The sequence below is a fragment of the Colobus angolensis genome, unplaced genomic scaffold (genome assembly GCF_000951035.1).
Source record: "Colobus angolensis palliatus isolate OR3802 unplaced genomic scaffold, Cang.pa_1.0 Scaffold24, whole genome shotgun sequence".
Lineage (NCBI taxonomy): Eukaryota > Metazoa > Chordata > Mammalia > Primates > Cercopithecidae > Colobus > Colobus angolensis.
The window spans coordinates 10,819,272-10,845,877 of NW_012115599.1; the positions used below are offsets into that span (position 1 = coordinate 10,819,272).

General features: G+C 41.4%; 1 protein-coding gene across 4 annotated transcripts in view; it reads right to left on the reverse strand.

Moving 5' to 3' along the window:
* The window catches only part of KCTD20 (potassium channel tetramerization domain containing 20), a 52,016-nt gene that overhangs the window by 3,640 nt on the left and 21,770 nt on the right, over positions 1-26,606 (reverse strand). For 2 of the 4 annotated variants that reach the window (XM_011945345.1, XM_011945346.1), the window contains 6 exons: positions 15,357-15,562; positions 11,465-11,738; positions 7,618-7,720; positions 7,130-7,250; positions 4,552-4,749; positions 1,680-1,790 (listed from right to left, as the gene is read on the reverse strand). In XM_011945345.1, coding sequence (XP_011800735.1) covers positions 1,680-1,790; positions 4,552-4,749; positions 7,130-7,250; positions 7,618-7,720; positions 11,465-11,738; positions 15,357-15,516 — 967 coding nt within the window. In that variant the 5' untranslated portion in view covers positions 15,517-15,562. Of the gene's footprint in view, positions 1-1,679; positions 1,791-4,551; positions 4,750-7,129; positions 7,251-7,617; positions 7,721-11,464; positions 11,739-15,356; positions 15,563-26,606 lie in introns of those variants that run through there. The other 2 variants (XM_011945348.1, XM_011945349.1) reach the window with 2 other exon arrangements.

Below are 26,606 nucleotides of genomic sequence, written 5' to 3' on the forward strand. Positions count from 1 at the left end.
AATGTTCTAATGGTAAAACCGTTTGATGGGTTGTTCTGGGAAATGCACCTAACAGACAAGGGAAAGACCGAGTAGGAGGAGATTTAATAATCTCAAAAATGTCTTCCAAGGCTGGGCACTGTGGCTCACACCTGTAATTCTAGCACTTTGGGAGGCCAAGGCGGGAGGATCACTTGAGTCCAGGAGTTCAGAACCAGTCTGGGCCAGAGGGAGATCTCATCTCTTAGAAAAAAGATTAAAAAAAAAAATAATGGAGCACAGTGGTGCGTGCCTATGGTCTCTGCTACACGGGAGGCTGACCAGTTGAGCCCAGGAAGGCAAGAATGCAGTGGGCCATGATTGTGTCACTGTACTCCAGTGTGAGCAGAAGAGTGAGTGAGACCCTGTCTCTTAAAAAAAAAAAGTCTTCCAACTTTAAATTCAACTTAAGTTAGACACAATGAAGCTCTGACGGGTTCTGTGGGCAGAAATGAGGCAACAAGAGTAGCAAAGCACAAGAGTCAAACAAAGATCCACGTAGGAGGTCAGGCATGGTGGTTCACACCTGTAATCCCAGCATTTTGGGAGGCCGAGGCAGGCGGATCACGAGATCAGAAGATTGAGAGCATCCTGGCTAACATGGTGAAACCCCATCTCTACTAAAAATACAAAAAAATTAGCCAGGCCTGGTGGCGAGTGCCTATAGTCCCAGCTACTCAGGAGGCTGAGGCAGAAGAATTGCGTGCATCAAGGAGGCAGAGCTTGCAGTGACCCGAGATGGGGCCACTGCACTCCAGCTGGGCGACAGAGTGAGACTCCATCTCAAAAAAAAAAAAAAAAAGATCCACATAGGGGAGACCAGATGACTTTAGCACTCTCCAGGAATCAGTCTCTTTAGAGCCTTCCATGGGGACCACAGGTTGGGAGCCACTGCTCAAGATCATTCAAAGTAGTTCTGTTAATATATTCAGACATTCCTCAAAAGTATGGAATAATCTTTTTTTTTTTTTTTAGACAAAGTTTAACTCTCGTTGCTTAGGCTGGAGTGCAATGGCACAATCTCGGCTCCCTGCAGCCTTTGCCTCTCGGGTTCAAGTGATTCTCCTGCCTCAGCCTCCTGAGTAGCTGGGATTACAGGCATGTGCCACCATACAAAAATACAAGTTTTATATTTTTAGTAAAGATGGGGTTTCTCCATGTTGGTCAGGCTGGTCTCAAACTCCTGACCTCAAGTGATCCGCCTGCCTTGGCCTCCCAAAGTGCTGGGATTATAGGCATGAGAAACTGCGCCCGGCTGGAATAATCTTAAATTGTGAGTCCCCAAGTTATTTTTTCAGAAGGACCCTTCCAGATGCCAGAAACATCTTCACCAAGACTGGTGGCAGAACGACGCTCTCACCTGGTGAGCCCCCAAACCCTGCTGTACCTCCCTACCACTGTCCTTTGCCCTCACTGCTCTTTATCCTGAAGTAGTAAACTCGAACTTGTTTCTGTGGCTGCTCTGAACCATCTTCAACTGGAGATAAAATGAAAAGAAAAATGACAAAAACAAAAACAGGAACCCTTCAAACTTGAGTAAGAATGTGGTTTTCATGTATGCCTATTTTCTAGGCCCTCTGGAGGCTAAATTTTGAGGACAGAAGCTGTGGCCATAGACCCAACCTAAATATTGACTGGGATTTTTTTTTTTTTTTTTTTACCTTCAATTCCAATGCGAATGTTTTTCAGGCCCCGTTCCTTTAACACTGTTTTTGCAACATCCCTATTCTCAATATATTTGAAGAATCTGTAGAGCTTGGAGCTATAAAGAACTGTAAAAGAAAAAATAGGGGTTAGCCATGGAGTAAAGACCTAAGAGGAAAGAGATAAGCTAACAGAATCAAACTAATGAAAGATATACTTGACCACTAATCCCAAATAATCCAGATGGATCAAAGATTAAATGTTAAATAATACATAAACCATAAGAGAAATGTTTATAGTCTCAGGGTGGGGACTTTCTGGGTACAACGTTAAACCTAGAAGTCATAAAAGCTGATGATTATAGAAATATAACATCTCTGCATAGCCTAAACTACCATTTACCAAAGCTAAAAAGACAACTGAATGAGAAAATATTTGCAACTCATAAAAGGCTAATTTCCTTAATTAGAAAGAGCTGCCACAAATAGAACTTTCACAAATCACTAAGTAAAAAACTAACAATCTGATTTTATAATGGGCAAAAGGCACAAACACCATTAACAAAAAAGGAAATTACAATGGCTCTTGAAAACTAAAAAGGTTTTGGCTGGGTGTGGTGGCTCACACCTGTAATCCCAGCACTTTGGGAGGCTGAGGCAGGCAGATCAGTTGAAGTCAGGAGTTGGAGACCAGCCTGGCTAACTCGGTAAAACCCTGTCTCTACTAAAAATACAAAAATTAGGCGTCATGGTGGGTGCCTGTAATCCCAGCTACTTGGGAGGCTGAGGCTGGAGAAGCACTTGAACCTGGGAGGTGGGAAGTTGCAGTGAGCCGAGATCATGCCATTGCACTCCAGCCCGGCCAAGAGAAGAGAGATACCATCTCAAAAAAAAAAAAAAAAAATTCAGCCTCACTCATAAAATAAGAAATGTAATTAAAACTCATGCCAATCATGAGATTCTGTGGTTTTTTACCTATTAAGAAAGTAGCAAAGATAAAAGTCTTAAAAACACTTTTGGGGCCAGGCACAGTGGCTCACACCTGTAATCCCAACACTTTGGGTGGCAGATGCGGGAAGACGGCTTGAGGCCAGGAGTTTGAGACTAGCCTAGGCAAGGCAACATAGACCCTATTTCTACACACACACACAAAAAATTAGCCAATCATGGTGCACACACCTGCAGCCCAGGCTACTTGGAGGCTGAGGTGGGAAAATCACTTGAGACTAGGAGTTTGAGGCTGCAGTGAGCCATGGTTGCACCACTGTACTCCAGCCTGGGTGAAAGAGCAAGATTCTATCTGTAAAAAAATTTTTTCAAAAGCCACTGTTGGCCAGGCATGGTGGCTCACGCCTATAATCCTAGCACTTGGGAGGCTGAGATGGGTGGATAACTTGACGTCAGGAATTTGAGACCAGCCTGGCCAACATGGTGAAACCCTGTTTCTACTACTAATACAAAAATTAGCCAGGCGTGGTGGCACACACCTCTAGTCCCAGCTACTTGGGAGGCTGAGGCATGAGAATCACTTGAACCTAGGAGGCAGGACTCTTGTCTCAAAAAAAAGCCACTGTTTTGGTGAGGGGGTGGGAAACAAACCTGTCATGTATTGTTTTGTGAGTGTAAATTGGTACAAATTTTATGGAGCATAATTTGGCAACATCTATCAAATTATAAAGGTACAATTTTTTTTTTTTTTTTGAGATGGCGTCTCGCTCTGTCACCCAGGCTATAGTGCAGTAGCGTGATCTCGGCTCACTGCAACATCCAACATCCACCTCCTGGGTTCAAGTGATTCTCCTGCCTCTCAGCCTCCTGAGTAGCTGGGATTATAGGCATGAGCCACCACGCCCAGCTAATTTTTGTATTTTTAATAGAAACAGGGTTTCACTATATTGGCAACGGTGGTTGTGAACTCCTGACCTCAAGCAATCCACCCACCTCGGCCTCCCAAAGTGCTGGGATTACAGGCATGAGCCACTGCGCCTGGCCAATAGTTTAAATGTCCAGTAAGGGCTGGTTAAATCAATTATGGCACATTTGTGCAAGGGAATACTATAGAGCCACAGAAAAAGAATGTCGAAGATTTTTTTTTTTTTTTGAGACAGAGTCTCACGCTGTCACCTGGGCTGGAGTGCAATGGCGTGATTTCGGCTCACTGCAACCTCTGCCTCCCAGGTTCACTTGATTCTCCTGCCTCAGCCTCCTGAGTAGCTGGGACTACAGGCACACACCACCATGCCTGGCTAATTTTTTGTATTTTTAGTAGAGAAGGGCTTTCATTATGTTGGCCAGACTGGTCTCGAACTCCTGACCTCGTGATTCTCCCGCCTCAGCCTCCCAAAGTGCTGGGATTACAGGTGTGAGCCACTGCGCCTAGCCCATAATATCAAAGATTTTTGTTAACATATGGCACAGAACAGTTGTATAATATGGTACATGAAAAAGGAGGAGAAAACAAGTAATTGGTTACCTATGTACATTGAATATACTTGGAAGCCCGTAAAAGAAATTGAGAAGCAAAACTGGATAGATGGGGCAGGAGTGAGAATAAGACTTTTTAGTGTATATCCTGTTATGTTTTTTGAATTCTGATTACCAATTCAAAAGGATTTAAAAATGAATTAAGAGAAGAATGACACCATCATTTAATGTGCTGCCTCAGTATCTTACACAATATGAGACACCAGAGAAAGAGTGAATGGTGTAACAACATTCCCTGTGTTCCCCAGCATAAAGGCTAGACCTGCATCACTAGGGATTTGTCATCCAGGTGAGTGTGCTCATCACAGGCTCAACAGTGATATTCACATTGGTTCTAGGATCAAGCTGCTACTCCAGGTAGCGAGTTTCTTGCTGAAAACATCTACACCATGCCAGAAGCTCCTACTTTGGGAATATTCCTCCCCCATTGGTGGAGGGTGGTCTTCATCCCAGTCCACAGAATCCTCATCTGTCAGCACAACAATGTGGCACTCTCGCTCTCCTTTCTTGGCACAGCCCACCATAATAGGCAAGATCAGCTCTTCGAGGTAGTGATCAAACTGCTTATGAGCACCGTCATTGGACAGTTCATGGAGTAAAGCACCTGCAGAGAGAAAACGTAGGTGAACATGCTTTCTGCCTAAATGCACATATTAGTGGAGAGAAAAAGACTATGAGGGAATGGCTGTTATCATTGATGAGGTTCAGAGAAGTGGCACATTTAAAGGCAAAGAGGTTGTTTCCTGCTCCAAGGTGATAATTAAGCTTTGTTAAGGTATGTCTCCTATTCTACCACTCTTCAATTTACTCATGTTTAATAATCCTTGAGCATTCTGATCAGTTGGGGTTTTGTTGGACATACAAGGTCAGACCATAAATGTTAATTCTGTAAGAGATGAAATCATCATTTGTAGTATGTCTTCTGAAGATGGTTTGGATCCTGATTTTATGGAGTTAAGAGTACCATAATAGAGGAATAATCTGAATTTTGGTGACACCAAAGGACTTACTCTAAATGTGTAATACACTCAGTAGAGAAATCACATGTACTTCATGCAACATGCAGGGAAATGTATCATGAAATTCAAAGAATAGTTACTTAAATAATTTCAGGAAGCCCAGGTAATAAGAGCATGGAATTTGCAGTCAGACAATCTGAGTTCTAATTCTAGTCTTAATGCCTAGAGATCTGAACAAGCTGATTTCTTAAATGAGGTTATCACCCATCTTTCAGGATTGTTAAAGATTTATGGCCGGGCTCGGTGGCTCAAGCCTGTAATCCCAGCACTTTGGGAGGCCGAGACGGGTGGATCACGAGGTCAGGAGATCGAGACCATCCTGGCTAACACGGTGAAACCCCGTCTCTACTAAAAAATACAAAAAACTAGCCAGGCGAGGTGGCGGGCGCCTGTAGTCCCAGCTACTTGGGAGGCTGAGGCAGGAGAATGGCGTAAACCCGGGAGGCAGAGCTTGCAGTGAGCTGAGATCCGGCCACTGCACTCCAGCCTGGGTGACAGAGCCAGACTCCGTCTCAAAAAAAAAAAAAAAAAAAGATTTAAGCAAGTCCATATCTATAAAGCACTTAGCAAACACTTAAGTTAATAATTATAGGCTGGGCACAGTGGCTCACACCTGTAACCTCAGCACTTTGGGAGGCCAAGGTGGCAGATCATTTGAGGTCAGGAGTTCGAGACCAGGCTGGCCAACATGGTGTAAACCTTGTCTCTACTAAAAATACAAAAATTAGCCGGGCATGGTGGCATGCACCTGTAATCCCAGCTGCTCTGGCAGAAGAACTGCTTGAGTCCAGGAGGTGGAGTCTGCAGCGAGCTGAGATTGTGCCGCTGCACTCCAGCCTGGGTGACAGAGCGAGACTCTGTCTCCAAAACAAAATAATAATAATAGCCAGGTGTGGTGGCATGTACCTGTAGTCCCAGCTACTCAGGAGGCTGAGGTGGGAGGACTGCTTGAGGCCAGGAGTTTGAGACCAGCCTGAGCAACATAGCAGCAAGACCCCATCTCAAATTTAAAAAAAAGAAGGCAATATAATGATTAGGAGAACCTGGCCAATTTGTGCTATTTGACTTTTTTTTTTTTTTTGAGACGGAGTCTCGCTCGGTCGCCCAGGCTGGAGTGCAGTGGCCGGATCTCAGCTCACTGCAAGCTCTGCCTCCCGGGTTTACGCCATTCTCCTGCCTCAGCCTCCCAAGTAGCTGGGACTACAGGCGCCCGCCACCTCGCCTGGCTAGTTTTTTGTATTTTTTAGTAGAGACGGGGTTTCACCGTGTTAGCCAGGATGGTCTCGATCTCCTGACCTCGTGATCCGCCCGTCTCGGCCTCCCTTGACTTTATTAATGAACTGTTCCTCATGTTGGACAATCAGTATCCTTGTTTGTTAGAGTTGAGACACCAAAGTCCCAAGAGGGAAGCTGTCAGCTTGGTCTCCCACTGGTCAAGCTCCATTTAGAAACTACTATCTGTTTTCCTTTGTCTGCTCCAGTTCCTCACAGTGCTTTGAACCAAGAGAGGAAAAGGGTTAGTTAGTATCATATCTCTGCCTCTGCAGAAGATTTTCAACCTACACGTGAAACTCCTTCTGTTTAATAATAGAAAATGTCAGCTGGGCTTGGTGGCTCATGCCTGTAATCCCAGCACTTTGGGAGTCCAAGGCGGGCGGCTCACCTGAGGTCAGGAGTTCAAAACCAGCCCGGCCAAAATGGCGAAACCCTGACTCTGCTAAAAATACAAAAATTAGAAAGGCGTGGTGGCAGGCGTGTGTAATCCCAGCTACTCGGGAGGCTGAGGCAGGGAGATTCCCTTGAACCTGGGAGGTGGAGGTTGCGGTGAGCCGAGATCACGCCACTGCACTCCAGCCTGGGCGAAAGAGCGAGAGACTGTCTCAAAAACAAAAAAAAAATCAGTGACTACAAGAAAACACAAAGTTCAGCTGCTTAAGTGCAGCTGGCAGCTGCTCCTGTACTTACTCAGATCTTGACATCGGATAGTGTTGAAATCAAAATTAATGCAGAGATAATCACATGTATCTCTAAGATCTGGGATAGAGATGCCATCAGGACAATTGATGATACCGGTTTTGTAATAATCCTGTAAATAGATTAGGAAGAAAAAATGTAGGCAAAGAACAAGAAGAAAAATTACTTCTTCATCCCTATGCATTCCTGGTTCTGTTAAAGCAATGAGCTACCGGAATTATCACCAAATTGGATGATTCATTAGATGGCAAAAGAGCTCCTGGCTATCTTGACTTGTTTAATCAGAACTTGGTAACTGATAGAGCTCACACACAAACAAGCAAAGACTTAAAAGTTACAGGAACAGAAAACAAAGGGAGAAAGGAAACAACTGGAAACCAGAGACCCTAAAGTCAATAACATAGTTGATGGAACTCTCAAGGCTATTGATCACACATGCCCCTGGGGAAGAGAATGTAACAAAAAAGGCTACCACACACCAGCACTGTGCGAAATACAGTTGCACTGATGCCTTCAGCAATCTCATACTCTCCCTTCTCATTGGGCCGAGTGAAGTTGTACTCTCTTCCTGGTCCAAACATCCTGAAAGATATCCAGGCAATAATGTTATCTTCTCCAGCATGATTCTTCACAGATGAGACTTCTCCCTTCTCCACCTCATTCTGGAAGACTCCATCCCACTCTCTCATGGTATAAATTAAAAACACAGCACTGGGACCCAATGCCTACAAGACAACTCAAGTCTTAGGAAACTCCCTTCAGACAGGAAAAGAAGGCAAATGCTTTAAGCATTTGTGTGCAAAGAAGAATGAAGGATCAAGTCCACAAAGTTCATCTGTAGTGAGTTTCTTTGGCAGTAAATGCAGTAAACAGCAACTGCAGAGGTGGCCCTTGGAAAATATCTGTGTTGAGATGGTGGCCTTTCATGCCCTCCCCACTGCCCAAGAACCTGCTTTTCTATACTGACAGCTCAGGAAGACAGCATCTAAGCTTCTTTTTATTCCTGTCTCCTCGTCTGTCAACACTGACCTATCTAATATGCCATTCATCAATATTTCTGAACTTTACTTTTCAACATCTCATCTTCTGTTAGATGCAGCTATGTTAATGCTTTCCTGGTATGTCTTAATAGTGGAGCTCTGGGGGAAAAATGGTCTTACTCAATACAAAGAATAACTAATGATGGGATTTTCAGATCAAGTAGAAGAGGGTAGGCATTAGGCTTATCAGCAATTTACTGCATTTCAGAGAGACAGGCTTGCTGTTAGCATGAACTCAGAAGTCATGAGGGAACAGGGAGGAGAGCTTTTCTTATTCGCCTCTCCCCATCCTTCCTCCCTCTGTCAGATCCCCTGCAGTCTAAATGACCCCATGACTTCCACTCCTGCTGCACTTCTGTGTATGAGCTGTGGAATGGTTAGATAACACAAAGGATAGGGCAGGCAGCTGCTATCTTCAACCAGCCTAAGATTTGACTTCCCAGTCAAATGGGGGCTTACTGCCATTTCCTTCCTTAAACTGCTGGGAAGTGTTGCTCTTCAGCTGTTCACAACTGTTGTCCTCCAGCCTGAACTGGCTGCTTTTCAAAGGTCTGAAAATGATTCCATTTCGGCCAGGCGCGGTGGCTCACGCCTATAATCCCAGCACTTTGGGAGCCGAGGCACGTGGATCACGAGGTCAGGAGATGGAGACCATCCTGGCTAGCATGGTGAAACCCCATCTCCACTAAAAAAACAATACAAAAAATTAGCCAGGCGAGGTGGTGGGCGCCTGTAGTCCCAGCTGTGCAGGAGACTGAGGCAGGAGAATGGCGTGAACCCGGGAGACAGAGCTTGCAGTGAGCCGAGATTGTGCCACTGCACTCCAGCCTGGGTGACAGAGCAAGACTCTGTCTCAAAACAAACAAAAAAAAAGAAATAAAGAAAATGATTCAATTTTACATGCTTCCCAAGTAACTGTACCACACATAAGAAATCCATCTTGATAAAAGTAGCCTCCAAAGAATGCAGATGTTTTTCTGGAATGATCTGGTTGAATGAAGTCTAGCTCAGAGAGCTTTGAATAAAAATAGTGAACATACTGTAAATATAATCCTCCCTATTTATCATCAGTAGGACTTCAGCTCAGGGTATTTAGTAATGGCATGGATCTGCATTAATCCATTCTCTTTCTCTCAGCTTCTCCCCTTGTGACTAGTGGCCCACATCTGTAAGCTCACTGGCTAGGCTCAGAAGTACTGTATATAATCACAGGACAGGTAGCCACAGAACAGAACAAATCTAAATAACTTACAGAATTTACAACCTTGCCAATTCAGCTAAATGAACCATACAGATAAAGAACCAGACTCTCTTCTTCATGGAACAACCCATTCCAAGATTCAGAAAACCAGTTTCACCCAAGAATCTATTACCCAGAAAACATTTGCCTTTCTTCTCTTGATCACTACTTTCAGAGGCAACATACCTAGAACAGCCAGCCTGCACTGAGAAACACTTTTTTCAGGGGGTGGGAATGCTGGTAATACCCAAACTGAGAATAGGTATTCAAGCCTGATAAAAAAAATACAGGGCCAATATGGAAAATGTGTTAATGTTCTACTTTTATCTTAATTCAGATGTTTAAGAAATATGTAGACAGGTTTGGTTCTAATTAAAAAGTGGTTCACTGTAGCCAGGCACAGTGGCTCATGCCTATAATCCCAGCATTCTGGGAGGCTGAGGTAGGCGGATCACGAGGTCAGTTCAAGACCAGCCTGACCAACATGGTGAAACCCTGTCTCTACTGAAAATACAAAAATTAGCCTGGTGTGGTGGCACGCACCTGCAATCCCACCTACTTGGGAGGCTGAGGCAGGAGAATTGCTTGAACCCAGGAGGCGGAGGTTGCAGTGAGCCGAGATTGCACCACTGCCCTCCAGCCTCGGTGACAGAGTGAGATTCCATCTCAAAAAAAAAAAAAAAAAAAGTAGTTCACTGTGAATTTACATGTTCAAATACACATATATTTGAATAGCTGGATTCTATTTAGCCTAGAATTCAATTAGTGTGATCGATTCGAATTTCTAACTCAGTTTAAATTAATTCAAAGTCCTGAGGTTAGATCTCTAAACAAAATAAAATATACTTCTAAGTAGATGAAAATGATCAAAAGCCAAATCTACATGTATAATATCATTATTATTACTATTTTTACTCTTACCCCAATTTGCTCTTCCTTGGGTTAAGGTCTATGGTTGGCCAAAAAGACAATCTCTTAACTCCTAGCCCAGGCTCTGAGACTCCTTCCTGGACAGTTTTCCTTCTTAGTAGGCTGTTTCCATTTCCTAAACTCTAACCTTAAAAATCTGAGGGCCAGAGATGGTTAAGAAGAGGATAAATCTGAATGAAGCAGCACAGAGAATGGACCATGAAGAATAAAGAGGGCAATCATGAAACAAACAAAAAAGCAACTAGGTTTAAAGACTCCACTTAAAGATTGCATTTCAAAAAACTTGAATAGTAATGGAAGCATTAGAAAATGACAGCATAGCATCTGTTGCCAAGCAGAAAATTTGCAATAGATGGCAGGGAAATGGTTTTCAGTAAAAAGGCTTTGTTCTTGTGCCATGTAGAACATTTGCCTAATACTGTTTTTTATTTATTTTTTTTAAAAAAGGGAGCAAGATTTAGGTCTCACCTTACCCCAGCATCTTTGACCTATGAAACTCTGAAAACATTACTTAGAGTGAATTTGTAGAGGAGCAGAGAATGAGATTTAGCAGGTTATTTTTTCATAGTTTCCAAATAGATTTTATTTTCTTCTGTGGGGCTCATTTTACTATATGAAGTACTCTCCCCACCCTGAAATACCAACATGTATTAGGCTTTTGCCAGCTTGCCTTCCCTTCACAAATGTATGAGGGCAGAAAAATAAAAATACAATGCCTTTTTTTTTTTTTTTTGAGACGGAGTCTTGCTCTGTCGCCCAGGCTGGAGTGCAATGGTGCAGTCTCAGCTCACTGCAACCTCCACCTTCTGGGTTCAGGCAATTCTCCTGCCTCAGCCTCCCAAGTAGTAGCTGGGATTACAGGCACCTGCCACCACACCCAGCTAATTTTTGTATTTTTAGTAGAGATGGGGTTTCACCATGTTGGCCAGGCTGGTCTCAAACTCCCGACCTCAGGTGATCTGCCTGCCTCGACCTCCCAAAGTGCTCAGATTACAGGCATGAGCCACCATGCCCAGCCTATACAATGCTTTTTATTGTTATATCTAATGCAAGATACACAGCAGGTATTTCCATTTATAGAGAATAGAGGGAATTTGGAAGAAAATTATCAGTTACCTTCCCAGCATGGTATCCGGATGAGCAGTGAAAATCTGTGGATTCACAACAAAACGTGTGCCATCTACAAGAAGCGTCACTTTCTCTGGTGCTTGGGAATGGGAATTACTGCCAAAGCCCACACTACTGTTTCCAAATCTTTCTGGAGCAATAAAAGGTTCATGGTTCCATTTATTCCCACTTTGGAAGCAAGAACCTTTGATGTCTTCAGCAAGGGGCATTATGTGAGGGAACTGAAGATTTGCTGGCTGAGAGGCATAGTCAAGTGAGAGGTCTAAAAGAACATACAAAGAAACCAAAACAACTTGAGAGCAAAAGCCTTGAGAGAAAAACCCTATCTTCTTTAAAACAACAAGCAAACACACACAAAAAAAACCAAATTTTAGGTGTTGACAGGCAAAAAACCTCTTGCCTACAGCTAGTAAAAAGCAAGCAAACAAACTAGAGACTCATATTGGATCTCCTCCATGTACATGTGAGGGCTGGCGGAGGGAGGGGAAGAAGGCAGAATGCCCACACTTGAATGTTATTTAAATTTTCTAAAGTAAACTATGTATATGGTTAAGAAAAACAGTAGAGAAGAATTTATGTGGAGGCCCATCAGTCTCCCTGCTATTCCCTGTACCTTCCCTGGTGTTGATTCAGACACATTCGCTTTTTACTTGTTTTCACTTCTATTGCTAAATAATACTTTTATATTTCCTGTGTTTTATTTAAGGAACCTGCTAATATGTGCCAAAACTATTCATTTTCAAATTCTTCAAAATTGTTTTAAAATTTATTTCCCAGAAGGGATAATGATAGTCTTTAATTTTCCAATATATTACTTTTCCTAGAAATTCACAGTAAAAGGCATTTTCACTATGTACAGGAGAATCCTAACATCACCTACACTATTTTTTCAAAAAGGCAGGTCTTACTCTCAGCAGAGAAGTTCCAGTGCAAATGGCATTAGGATTCATTCGTAAAATCTGTTTCTCAGTATCACCAAAAAGCTGTTTTCTTTAAGCAATTAATTTAATTTTTTTTTTTTTTTGAGATGGAGTCTTACACTGTCGCCCAGGCTGGAGTGCAGTCGTGCAATCTCAGCTCACTGCAAGCTCCACCTCCCGGGTTCACGCCATTCTCCTGCCTCAGCCTCCTGAGTAGCTGGGACTGTAGGCGCCCGCCACCATGCCTGGCTAATTTTTTGTATTTTTTAGTAGAGACGGGGTTTCACCATGTTAGCCAGGATGGTCTCGATCTACTGACCTCACAATCCGCCCGCCTTGGCCTCCCAAAGTGCTGCGATTACAGGCATGAGCCACCGTGCCCGGCCAGTTAATTTATTTAATTTTTCTACCTGGCCCATCATCTATAAAATGAGGATAAATAATGTTCACTCCATCTACCTCACAGGGCTGTTTCAATTATAAACTGAAATTAAGGCTGTGAGAGCACTTAAAAATAGGCCCGGTGTGTGGCCTGCAAAGTGTTGGGATTACAGGTATGAGCCACCACACCCAGCCCTATTTTGTTTTAATGTAAAAAAGGTTTTTAATGAAAAATTCCAAACATAGGGAAGTACAAACTTAATACATACGCCCTATCACCTACATTTAGTAAGATTTGTTAACATTTTTCTACTTTTTCTTCAAGCCCTTTTTGAAAAAAATGTTATCAATACAACTGAATTACTCCCACCAGTCATGTTTATAAAATTTGTAAACAAATTCAGGAACATGATTAATGCCCATGACCTCTGGGAAATTAGTCTGATTTCCTACACTCAAGACAACCAAATAAATTGTTGGGCAGAGGACACTTAGTTTTTTTTCCCATTTGTTTGTAGATAAAAGGCAACAAAAATATAGACCAAAAACCTATTTAGAGTTCACATCCCACAGCTTCTCATAAACTTTCAATGTGGTCTCATGTTTGCACACCAAAAACTATGCTTCCAGGTAACCCACAGGCAAGCTTGTAGCAAGAAACACTTTGATCACCAGGATAGGCTTTCACACTTGAGGTGCTGTTTATTAAAAATGAAATAGATACCTGGGCCAGGCGCGGTGGCTCACGCCTGTAATCCCAGCACTTTGGGAGGCCAAGGTGGGGGGATCGCGAGGTCAGGAGATCGAGACCATCCTGGCTGACACGGTGAAACCCCGTCTCTACTAAAAATACAAAAAATTAGCCAGGCGTGGTGGCGGGAGCTTGTAGTCCCAGCTACTCAGGAGGCTGAGGCAGGAGAATGGCGTGAACTCAGGAGGCGGAGCTTGCAGTGAGCCAAGATTGTGCCATTGCACTCCAGCCTGGGCGACAGAGCGAGACTCTGTCTCAAAAAAAAAAAAAAAGAAAAGAAATAGATACCTGAATTACTAATTCAGTTCCTTATAATGCTTGATTTCTCCCCAATAATGAAGCAATTAAAATGGGTTTATTCCTAAACCCAAGGAAGAAACCTCAGGTTCTATCCTGCTTAAATGGGTGAGTAGGAAGAGAGACTCCTTACACAAGTTCTCCCTAATGGATATGCTTTTCTGTCAGTTAATACACATATAGAAATCATCTCAGCCCACTACCTCCTAGCAATGTGAACCTGGGCAAGTTACCTAAGCTTTCTAAGCCTCAGTTTCCTCATCTGTAAAACAAGGATAATAGTTGTAAGGACTAATCTGGAGTAGAGTCAGCAAATTTTCCATAAAGGGCCACAAAGTAAATATTTTAGGCTTGTGGTCAGTCTCTGCCACTACTGTAGCAGGAAGGCAGCCATAGACAATATGGACATGATGGCTGTTTCATTAAAATTTTATTTACAAAAACACACAGATTTGACCAGTTTGCCACCCCTGATCTAAAGAATGTATGTAAAGTTCCTAGTACAGTGAATGCTCAATAAATGGTAGTTGCTATTATTGGTGCTATTGTTTTACTTAAAAGTTAAAAAGAATCTCAGTTTATCAGGAGCTTTCACATCTATTAACTTGTTAATCTACTATTCTTGTGAGGTAGGAATCATTTCTTTTTTTTTTTTTTTTTTTGAGACAGAGTCTCTCGCTCTCTTGCTCAGGCTGGAGTGCAGTGGTGTGATCTAGGCTCACTGCAACTTCCACCTCCCAGGATCAAGCGATTCTCATGCCTCAGCCTCCCAAGTAGCTGAGATTACAGGCATCTGCCACCACGCCTGGCTAATTTTTGTATTTTTAGTAGAGATGGGTGTTTTGCCACGTTGGCCAGGCAGGCCTTGAAGTCCTGACCTCAAGTGATCCACTTGCTTTGGCCTCCCAAAGTGCTAGGATTACAGGTGTGAGCCACCGCAGATAGAATATTAATAGCCTTGTTTTCCAGATTAATTAAGAATGTGAGGCTCGCCAGCCTGGGCAAAATGGTGAAACCCTGTCTCTACCAAAAATATAAAAAATTAACTGGGTGTGGTGATATACACCTGTGGTCCCAGCTACTCATGGGGCTGAGGTGGGAGGATCACTTGAGCCTGGGAGGCAGAGCTGCAGTGAGCCAAGATCACGCCACTGCACTCCAACCTGGGTCAGAGTGAGACTCTGTCTCAAAAAAAAAGAAAAAAGAAAAAGCAGGGCTCAGAAAGACTGAGGATCTCATCCATGGTTACAACTAATAAGCAACTGAGTTAGAAGTTTAATATGTCTTCTGACTCCAAACCTGTGGCTGTTTGTTTGTTTGTTTTAATACCATTATCACCACATTAGATGTGCTAGACTGATTAAATAAGTGGATATTTTCTGTGAAGGTCAGCTTTATATAATTGTGATATGCAAGCTAAGCAATTAATTGCATAATTTATTTAGATTAAACACATTCATGCCGTCTGGGTAGAGTAGATGCTTTGGTATTGGAAAGCCCCCCAAATTAAGTCAAGAGCTAATCACTGTACCTTCATTCCTGGGACCTGGAGGATAAGTAAGATTATGAGGACCAGATGAAGCCAGGCTATTTGCTTCTTTTTCTTGGGCTGCAGCTGAAGTATCATCCACTAAGCAGCTGGCCTCCTGCCGCAATAACCTGTCACTGTCACTGCCACGGTGAACATTCATCCTTAGATTCTGAGTCCTGAACTTTCCGTTTGATCAGAGAGAAATCCTGGAACACAGGAATATGCATGATTTAGAACTCAAAAAACAGATTTCTAAGGACTTCCATGATATGAAAGCCAGACTAGAAAACTGACAGCTAGCTTTCCTGTTCTCAGGAGAAACAGGCATCTTACACATTTTTGTGATTTTCAGATTAATAGGAATTGGGCTGATTTAAATGGTCTTTATCAAATCACTAAGAATGCAGATAAACTTGTTACCAGGGAATAATTTTATCCATGAACAGACATCAAATTCACTGACTTCGGCCACATTCATGATCAATTCTACATTAAATGGTGGTACAATAATTTTGTGGTATTCATATTACAGAGACATAGGGTAGCAGGGAGTTCAAATTTCAACTAAAGAAAACCTATGTTTTTCTAAATGGACACATACGCTTTTTCAACAATTAAGCACCAGGATATTAAAAAACAATCACAACCTTAAAGCCAGTATGAGAATCATCTGAGCTGAAGAAAAAAGCTAATTCTGATTGTAGTGCTCAAGTTCTCCTTTTTTATCTCCCTTTACTCTCTTTCACTTTGTATACCTTATGCTCAATCCCGAAACCCCACCTCAGAATCACACTGACTACAAAGCTAATCATGTCATTCATCTCTCTCGAAAGCAGTGCAAAGTCCCCATGACCAACACACACTATGTAACTGCCATGTGCAAGACCCTCAATGATCAGGCAGGATGGAGACGCCACAGCAGCCACACAGGGGTCTTCATAACTTTCTGCTGGTTAATCATGCCCTGCAACCCCTCCATCCTCGATGGTGGCTAAACTACTCAAAATATTCCTGAAGTTCACTCTACTTAGCACTTTCACAGTTTACACTGTACAAGTTTCCACTGGCATTCTGGTGGAAGAATCATCTTAAATCATCAGTAATTTGTATGCATATGGATTACATGCGTAACAATATTTTAGGATACAGGAAGCTCACTAAGGGCAGTAATGCATTTTAATACTCTGAATTTCCTGGCATACCAAGCATGTGGTAGGTGCCAATAAACATCTATAAAAAATAAACATAATATCTGTAATGTAAATTAAATTTTGAATCCCTTCATAATGTATATTAAAATATTTTTAGCATAAAATTGATCAGTTTATGCCCTGGTCCAAGTTTTCACTTAGATGAAATGTAAAAATGACCACTTTGATAAGATGGATAGAGGAATACGCCTGAAAATAAATCATGCTAAAGAAGAGATACTTTCAGTTGATGAAATCTTTCTCAGACAATGGCTCTTCTAAAGCAAATTGAAGGAATAAAGTGAATGTATTGATAGAAAACCTTCAATGTGACTACAGCTTTTTTCACAATTAGCCTTTCTTAAAAAAAAAGTATTTATATTACAAAAATGCAGCCATTTAAAGTTGATGCTTGGCGACTGGTAAAGTCAAACAGAACCACCAATGCCTTCAAGTTTGGCTCAGATGTCAAAATCAAGTCTAGAGAATAAGATAAAGAACGAGGTCCATGGAATTGGAAAGAACATTACCAAAGACGGTCTGCTTCTTTAATCTTAATTGGTTTTGAACCATAATGTTCCAGTCTACTTACAGCTCCTCTAGCTGCTCAAGAACCAAGTTCAAACTTCTCTTTGTTGCACTCGAAAAGATCTCTTGAACCGACACACAATAAGCTTGACTAAGCCTGCCTCTTGAGAACTTGCATGGACTAGACTGTATAAGCCACTTAATTTAATCTCATAATGTAAGAAAATCATTTTGTTATCATGGAATAAAAAATGTCCTAGTTTATAAAACCAGGGCTCCAAAATCACTTTAATTTGTATATGGTGAATTAATAAATGGATGTGCTTGGAGTTTAGCAGGGTAGGTATCACCAGTGAGGGAAAATAAAGTAACTTTCTCAGCACTTACAAGGTATTTGCATTTAATTAATTTTTATTATAAGTAATACACAAATATATTCCCAAGAAAATTCAAACCTTATAGATAATGCGAAAAAGGACCTTTTGATCATCATTCCCAATCCCAGTCATTTCTCCAAGTAACTATCATTACTTGGTATGAATCCTTTTAGACTTTATTAAAATGCATATTTATTATACAGATATACTGGGGAAAGCATATAGTTTTTTAAAAACACACAAATTATACACTATATGCATCATTCTCATTCTGTAATGTTTTTCTAAATGTTCTTGAGAACCATCTACGATTGAAGATTGCGATCTAGTTCATTTGTTTTTAAGGGCTGTATAATATTCTATTAATACAATTTTACTCTCCTCCCTATGAATATTTAAGTTGTTTATAACAAACAAATGCTTTGATGAATAAGATCAGAGTGTACTATGGAACTCCAAGACAGGATTCAATTTGCAGAGTTTTCCCAAACGGATTTGGTTTCAGAATTTGTTTCTTCAAGAAATCCTTCAGGGCCAGGCGCAGTGGCTCACGCCTGTAATCCCAGCACTTTGGGAGGCCAAGGTGGACAGATCACAAGGTCAGGAGATCGAGACCATCCTGGCTAACACGGTGAAACCCCGTCTCTATTAAAAATACAATAAATTACCCGGGCGTGGTGGGGGAGCACCTGTAGTCCCAGCTACTCAGGAGGCTGAGGCAGGAGAATGGCGTGAACCTGGGAGGTGGAGGTTGCAGTGAGCCAGCCTGGGTGAAAATGCAAAACTCCGCATGGAAAAAAAAAAAAAAAAGAAAAGGAAGAAATCCTTCAGGATTTCTTCTTTTTTATTTTTTTCAGAGAGAGTCTCTCACTCGTTGCACAAGCTGGAGTGCAATGGTGTGATCTCGGCTCACTGCAACCTCTACCTCCCAGGTTCACACCATGCTCCTGTCTCAGCCTCCCGAGTAGATGGGATTACAGTCACCCACCACCACACCCTGCTAATTTTTTGTATTTTTAGTAGACACGAGGTTTCACCATGTTCGCCCGGCTGGTCTCAAACTCCTGACCTCAGGTGATCCACCCGCCTCAACCTCCTAAAGTGCTGGGATTACAGGTGTGAGAGACCACGCCCAACCCGAGATTAATGTTTAATGGCACATACTTTGAGATAGCACCTAACCCAGCATTTCCCAAAGTCCCCTATAAACTCTATTTCCTCTAAAATCCCAGAATGGATGGAACAAAAATCTCTTGACCTATGGAACCTAAGAAGCAAACTGACACCAAGTTCTTCAACCAACCAGAGCAGGCAGTTTAAATATAATAGTAAGGTTCTATTCCCTTTCCAGCATGGATGCTTCATTCAACTTTGAATGATATTTTCATTGCCTACCCTGGTTCACTTCTGTAGCCATTCCGCAAATGAATCTTGGTCCTCAGAACAGATTGAAGGGGGGTAAAAAAAGAAAGAAAAAAAGGCAAGGCGCAGTGGCTCACATCTGTAATCTCAGAACTTTGGGAGGCCAAGGCAGGAGGATCTCTTGAGCCTGAGAGTTCAAGACCAGCCTGGGTAATACAGTAAGACCTGATCTCTAAACAAAATTTTAAAATTAGCCAGACGTGGTGGCGCATGCCTGTAGTCCCAGCTACTTGGGAGGCTGAGGCAGGAGGATGATTAAGCCCAGGAGGTCAAGGCTGTAGTGAGCTGTGATTTTACCACTGCACTCCAGCCTGAGCAGCAGAGCAAGACCCTGTTTCAAAAAAAAAAAAAAGAGAAAGAAGAAAAGAAGCAAAACACAGCCAGGCACAGTGGCTCACCCCTGTCATCCCAGCACTTTGGGAGGTCAAGGCAGGCGGATCACGAGGTCAGGAGATTGAGACCATCCTGGCCAACATGGTGAAACCCCGTATCTACTAAAAATACAAAAATTAGCTGGGTGTGGTGGTATGCACCTGTAGTCACAGCTACTCAGGAGGCTGAGGCAGGAGAATCGCTTGAACCCGGGAGGCGGAGATTACAGTGAGCTGAGACCACCCCAGCCTGGGTGACAGAGAGAGACACTGTCTCAAAAAAAAAAAAAAAGAAACAAACAAAACACTTCAATATAATTCTCTATTGCTGCAAAACTATTTTTTGATCAACAAAACTCTGAAGGTCACAGCAATGTGCAAGAACCAAAGGTTTACCACCCTCTGTTATAGCTTAACAGTGACTGAAGAGACTGCTTTGGAAAAGCAGCAAGAGTTAAAAAATTGATTAATAATGGAACCCAGAATATACAGCTGTGAAGCAAAGAAAACTTAACATCCAGCAAGCCAGTTTATGCTTCACCTCCACACATTCTGTAAAAGCACTTTACACACTCTAAAGAGCTATATATTTTAAGAGTATATATTTTATTATTTATTTCACAGGCCTCCCATAAAGGCCCATAGTTGGTTGAATCTTGATTTTACTGACCTGGAACAGCAAAACAGTTTTAGCACCATCATCTATCCATCTTGGAAAATTTATATACAGTCTTTGATAGTGAAATTATCTCCACATATTCCTTGCACCTAAAAAAGAATGCACTGGTTTCTCTCTAGAACAGTCATCTTGAGTATGAATCCACAATAACCTGTAGATAATAAATTTATATGTTTTCTTATTTGCTGTTTCTCCTAGTCAATTATTTCTGAAGAAAACAAGATATTTACCTAGATCACTATTCCCTTAAATTCAATATCCTACCATTGAACTACTCAGATTTAAAAAAAAAAAAAATAGTTGGAATGGGGTGGGGGCAACAATATTGATGTATCTTAAAAGCATAATGCTTTCAATACTGTTTTTTTGTTTTTTGTTTTTGAGATGGAATCTCGCCCTTCTTGCCCAGGCTGGAGTGCAGTGGTACAATCTCAGCTCACTACAACCTCCGTCTCCCCGGTTCAAGCGATTCTCCTGCCTCAGCCTCCCAAGTAGCTGGGATTACAGGTGCGCACCACCACACCTGGCTACTTTTTGTATTTTTAGTAGATACAGGGCTTCATCATGTTGACCAGGATGGTCTCGATCTCCTGACCTCGTGATCCATCCGCCTCGGCTTCCCGAAGTGCTGGGATTACAGGCGTGAGCCACCGTTTCATAAGTTAATAGTGCAAAGACATGATCTTTTAAAAGGCAGTACCCTTATTCATACTTAGGACCATATCTCCACTCTGTGTAGGAAGTGGAAGGTGAAGATGAAGTAGGATGCCACAGAATTTGGTAAATAAGCTAATTTGCCCTTAACCCATACCCCATAATCAAACTTAAGAAGTAATTATATCTTTGCCAAACCTTCATTCCAAACTGAAAAATCCTAGCCCTTTCAGTCTGTTCTTATGTGAAAACCACTTGGTCTAGTTTCATTGTGCTTTTCTTTATGCATGCTAATGAGAACTCTGCTAATGTTTTCTATTAAGCAGGTTTTGTGTTTTGCTGGACATAATGCTGTCTGGTGACACACCCAGAATTTCTGGGAATAGGTTAAAATGGGATGAAGGTTGGGGGAGGGGAAACAGAGGGGGATGGGGGAAATCTAAAATGTCTGCAAGACCTCCTTCTAGTACTATTATTAACTCACTGTAAGAGGCTACCATATTCCAAAAGTACTGAGTCTCTACAAAAGATAAGAAATTATCTGGGTGTGTGATGATTTAGACTTGTCTCAGCTGCTCAGGAGGCTGTGGCAGGAGGATCACTTGAGCCTGGGAGGTCAAGGCTGTAGTAACCCATTATCATGCCATTGCACTCCAACCCCGGGTGACACAGCAAGACCTAGTCTCTCTTATTCATTCATCAATCGAGTTTATACTGATATTTTCAGTTCTAATTTAATACTGGTTTTTCCTAACTCATTTTATATTAGTGTATCTTTTCCCTCACATTGAAATTCTTGATTCATAGACTAGTTTCAGAATTATAATGTCAAATTACTACTAACAATAAACCTAGTAAGTTTAGGTGTTTTGATCGGGGGGGCAGTTCTTTTTGTCCTTAAAGTATATCCCACTAAGGATGTACAGTCAGCATGCTATATTCAAAAGTTACTGTGTATTTTTTCTCTGTATGTTCTGTAAGGTAGGTTCATTTGTTTCCCTTTATATTCAATTATTGCATTTTTCCATTATTTTTAAAATGTATTTCCTGAATATCTAAAACATTTACATGGTTCAGAAGTTGAAGACCCATAAAAAAGGAATGTTCAGAGAAGTCTCTGTCCTTCCCCCTTTCCCTCTCAATCTGCTCCTGTTTATTCCCTGCAGATAACCAGTTGTCTTAGTCCATTTGTGCTGCTATAAGCAAAGTGCCTGAGACTGGGTAATTTATAAAGAACAGAAATTTCTTTTCTCACAGTTCTGGAGGCTAAGAAATCCAAGCAAGATTAAGATGCTGGCAAATCGGATGTCTGGTGAGGTCCTGTTCCTCAAAGATGATGGTGTCTAGACATCCTCACATGATGGAAGGAAAAGGGCTAGCTAGGTTCCTTCAATCCCCTTTTATAAGGCCTAATCACCTAAAGGTCTCACCTCTCAACGGTATCACCTTGGGGGTTTAAGTTCCAACATAACAATTTTGGAGGGACATATACATTCAAACCACAGCACTGGATTTGTTAGTTTATCTTGCATGTTGTGTATGTTTTGTATGTTTCTCTTTGCAGATATAAGCAAATATATGTGTACATATACATATATTCTTAACTCCTTTTTTCTCTTATACAAAAGATAGAATACCATATTCTACCAAATAAAATACCCTTTTTTGTACCTTGTTATATTACTTAACAGTATATCCTAGAGATCACTCCATGGGAGTTCATACAGATCTTCCTCATTCTTTATTATGTCTGCGTAATACTCCACTGTGTAGCTATTAATATGCAGAGATTAGATACAGAAAGGGGAAAAAGGGCATTCCAGGCAAGATGAATGACAAATAACTGGCAGGTAAATAAGAATAAACAAGGCTTTATTAGTATATGAAAGAGAAAGTAAACCAATCAGGCTAGAGTGAAGGATTAATGCAAAAGGGTGGGAAAAATCAAGGTTACTACCATATCATACAATTCTAGGGAAGACCATGCACATCGTCATCTAAGGAGCTGTATAAAGCACAGCTTAGATAGTTGTACACACTACCTTGGGTAAAGCTAAAGACGAAAAGTTGGGGCCAGTTTACAGAGGCACTTAGATTATGAGGTAAAATAGGATTTTGTCTTGTAGCCAAAGCTTCTGCAGGAAGGTGTCACGTTCAAAATGTTGCTTTAAGATAAGTAAGACCACAAACAGACTGGAGGGGGCTATAAGAGGAGGTTACTAAAATTGTCTCGGAGTGAGGTAGTAAGGATCTTATTGGGCTGACGGCAAAGAAAAGGGTATTACCTAAGACACAGTCTTGCTCACCTTCAAAGAGCTTATAATCTAGTTGTTGAGATAATGTATTATTTAAGAGTTACATAATACAGAAGTGATATTTTAGAATCAGAAGAGACCTCAGTGATCATATTGTCCAGTGGTTCTCAAATCCAGCTGATAATCAGAATCACTGAGAGGAACTTGTTAAAACATCTTCTTGGGCCCCATTCCCCAGAGATTCTTATTCAATACGTCTTTAGTTGGGTCTGGAGAATCTGAATTTGTAACACACTCCTCAAGTGATCTCCCACTGACTGGCGATGTCTGGGAACTGCTGTTCCAGTATAATCTTTACATTTCATGGACGAAAAGTTGAATCACAACATTTTCCAAGAATGTTCAAGGAGATTACAATCTAGGGGTTGGGAAGCCTTTTTAATCAAGACCCAAAACCCAAAAGCTAAATGAGAAAGACAAATCTGACCACAAAACATTTAAAAACTTTTGTATGGCAAGGGATCCTGTAAACAAAGACAACAGACTTGAAAAACTGTATCTGTAACAGACTATGAAGAGTTGTTATCATAATACTCCATAAGGGTTATGAAAATACATGAAACTAACACAACAGAAAAATGGCAAAGGATGGAAAAGGGGCAAATACCCAAAAGAGAGTTGGTGAAGCTATATTAATAGCCTACAAAATAGAATTTAAGGCAAAAAACTACACAAGCTTGGCAAGGCAGAAAATTCAAAGGATATCTGTGGACAGGACCATTTCTGTTCCTCATTTCTACCTTGGAAAAAAATCATAACAAGAGAAGTAGGAGAGAAGAAGGCATTACAATTCCACAGGAAAGCTGGTACTCCTCTGACTCCACTTCCCTTTTCCTTCCTTCCTTCTCTACAAATCACAGGCCAGGCTAACAAGATGACAGATAAAAGTACAATGACAGAGTGACAAGATTAGAATTTCTTGGATAAATTTTCCTGTCTCCTCTATTTGACACTCCTAACTTACTACCCTCAGAACTTTTTTGTCAATACAACTTACGTTGAAAGACAGCTTTTGTGCACATAAAAGACTATATGAGTTACTTGGATTTACATTAAGACCTTAAGTTCAGTATATTAACAGTCTAAAGACCCTTAAATATTTTTTATAACTGTATCAGCCTAATTACCTAATTTAAAAATATCAGGCCGGGCGCGGTGGCTCAAGCCTGTAATCCCAGCACTTTGGGAGGCCGAGACGGGTGGATCACGAGGTCAGGAGATCGAGACCATCCTGGCTAACACGGTGAAACCCTGTCTCTACTAAAAAAATACAAAAAACTAGCCGGGCGAGGTGGCGGGTGCCTGTAGTCCCAGCTACTCGGGAGGCTGAGGCAGGAACATGGCGTGAACCCGGGAGGCAAAGCTTGCAGTGAGCTGAGATCTGGCCACTGCACTCCAGCCTGGGCAACAGAGTGAGACTCAGTCTCAAAAAAAAAAAAAAAAATTAATGTACTACATATAAAAAGATTTAAAGAACCATATAATAAAAACTCTTGTACCCACCTCCAGTTTAAATATAAAAAATGAATCCCCTAAATTTGGCATTCCCATCAAACATCCTCAGTACATTTAGCTTAATATATGCTCTTTTCCTATGTTAGCACTTCAAATGCCTACCAAGCAAATCTGTAAGTACTCAAAAAGCTCTGGTAGATGTTTAAAAAATTAAACTTATAAATATAGTGTACATAAAAAGGTCCTAAATATTACAACACTTTTCAAACTTAGCAAAGTTTTCTGGCATTCTTAAACTAATAATCAAATCTAAACCCAATTACTCAAGAACATATCTTAAATGAGAATCACAAATTAATCTGCTGGATTCTTTCATATGTCAAATTACTGCAGACATTATATCCTAAGTCCAGATGGACTTAAACTTTATTGATTTAACACATATCATGCACTATATTTCATTTAAGTACTTTATAAATATTATTTAATACTCAAAAAACTTTACGAGGTAGATGCCATTGTTACCCTCATTTTACACATAAGAAAACTGAGGGAAGAAGGAGGTGAAGGAAAGCTCCCACAGTCACAAAGCTAACAAGCAGTGGAGCCAGACTTTTGGCTTCACAGTCTATGCTGTTTACCACCATGCAGTGCCACTGCTTCTTACAGGTATAATTTACTTCAACATTTCTATGTAAGTTTTACAGGACTGGAAATATGATTTCAAGCTGAAGACCTGGGGCTAGGACATATAATCTTTCTGTGCTGATAATGGGCACATCTAGCACCTTTCCTCTTTAAATAATTGCTACAACAGAGCCTCTAAATCAAATACCGCCAGATGGGGGTTGATTTTACAATCTGAGTTCAAATTAAGATCTAATTGTGAGGCCGGGTTCGGTGGCTCACACCTGTAATCCCAACACTTTGGGAGGCTGAGGTAGGTGGATTACTTGAGGACAGCAGTTCGAAACCAGCCTAACCAGCATGGCAGTTCGAGACCAGCCTGGCCAACATGGTGAAACCCTGTCTCTATTAAAAATACAAAAAAATTAGCTGGGTGTGGTGGTGGGCACCTGTAGTTTTAGCTACGCAGGAGGCCGAGGCAGAAGAATTGCTGGAACCTGTGAGGTGGAGGTTGCAACTGAGCTGAGATCACGCCACTGTACTCCAGCCTGGGCTACAGGCTCCGTCTAATTCTGCTGTAACTTCTTTCAACTTTATTACCTAAATACTGGTTAGATGGAATTCTACAATTTCCATGTGGGGTGCTTCCTCTTTTGATTGAACTTAACTAGTTAAGGTCGTACTTTTTTTTTTTTTTGAGATGGAGTCTCGCTCTGTCACCCAGGCTGGAGTGCAGTGGCCGGATCTCAGCTCACTGCAAGCTCCGCCTCCCAGGTTTATGCCATTCTCCTGCCTCAGCCTCCCGAGTAGCTGGGACTACAGGCGCCCGCCACCTCGCCCGGCTATTTTTTTAGTAGAGACGGGGTTTCACCATGTTAGCCAGGATGGCCGATGGTCTCGATCTCCTGACCTCGTGATCCGCCCGTCTCGGCCTCCCAAAGGTGCTGGGATTACAGGCTTGAGCCACCACGCCCGGCCTAGTTAAGGTCATTCTAATGAAACCTTAAGGAGAACAATCCGAGGCACATAATAGGTCAAAGAAAGCTCACAACTCCTACGAGAAAGCTGGTCAACATACAATAGAATTTCCAGGGTAACTAACATCTTCAATGTCCAGGATACTCCTCTACTTGGCTATTACCTAAAACTCTCTAAAGGAACAACTACATAGGCTGTAAAGAATAATTTAAAGACAAACTTCTAGGAAATCCAAGGGATATACTATTAGTAATAACATTTTTTAAAGCAGTGCAATTAAAAAATTGAAAGTATATTAGCCAATACAGTACATTATTTTATAGAAAAGAGCTAAGCATTTATATGGCAAAAAAAGAGCTGAAGGCTTTAGAGGACAGATCCATAAATCAGTACTGTAGTAACAGAGCTAACATGTAGAAAATTCATGTTTATAGACAATCCACAAATCACTGTCAGAAGACAGTGTAAAGGTCATCTAGTTCAAGGACCAGCACCAATTGCTGTCAAAAGCTTCCATGCAGTCCTGTCAAAAATCAGGCCAATGTAGATAATGTAACCCACACACCATTTTCTGAGTCCTAAGACACTTGACACTAAGACATCATCAATCTAATAACTTTTTAGGAAAAAGAAGCACTATTATATTAAATATAT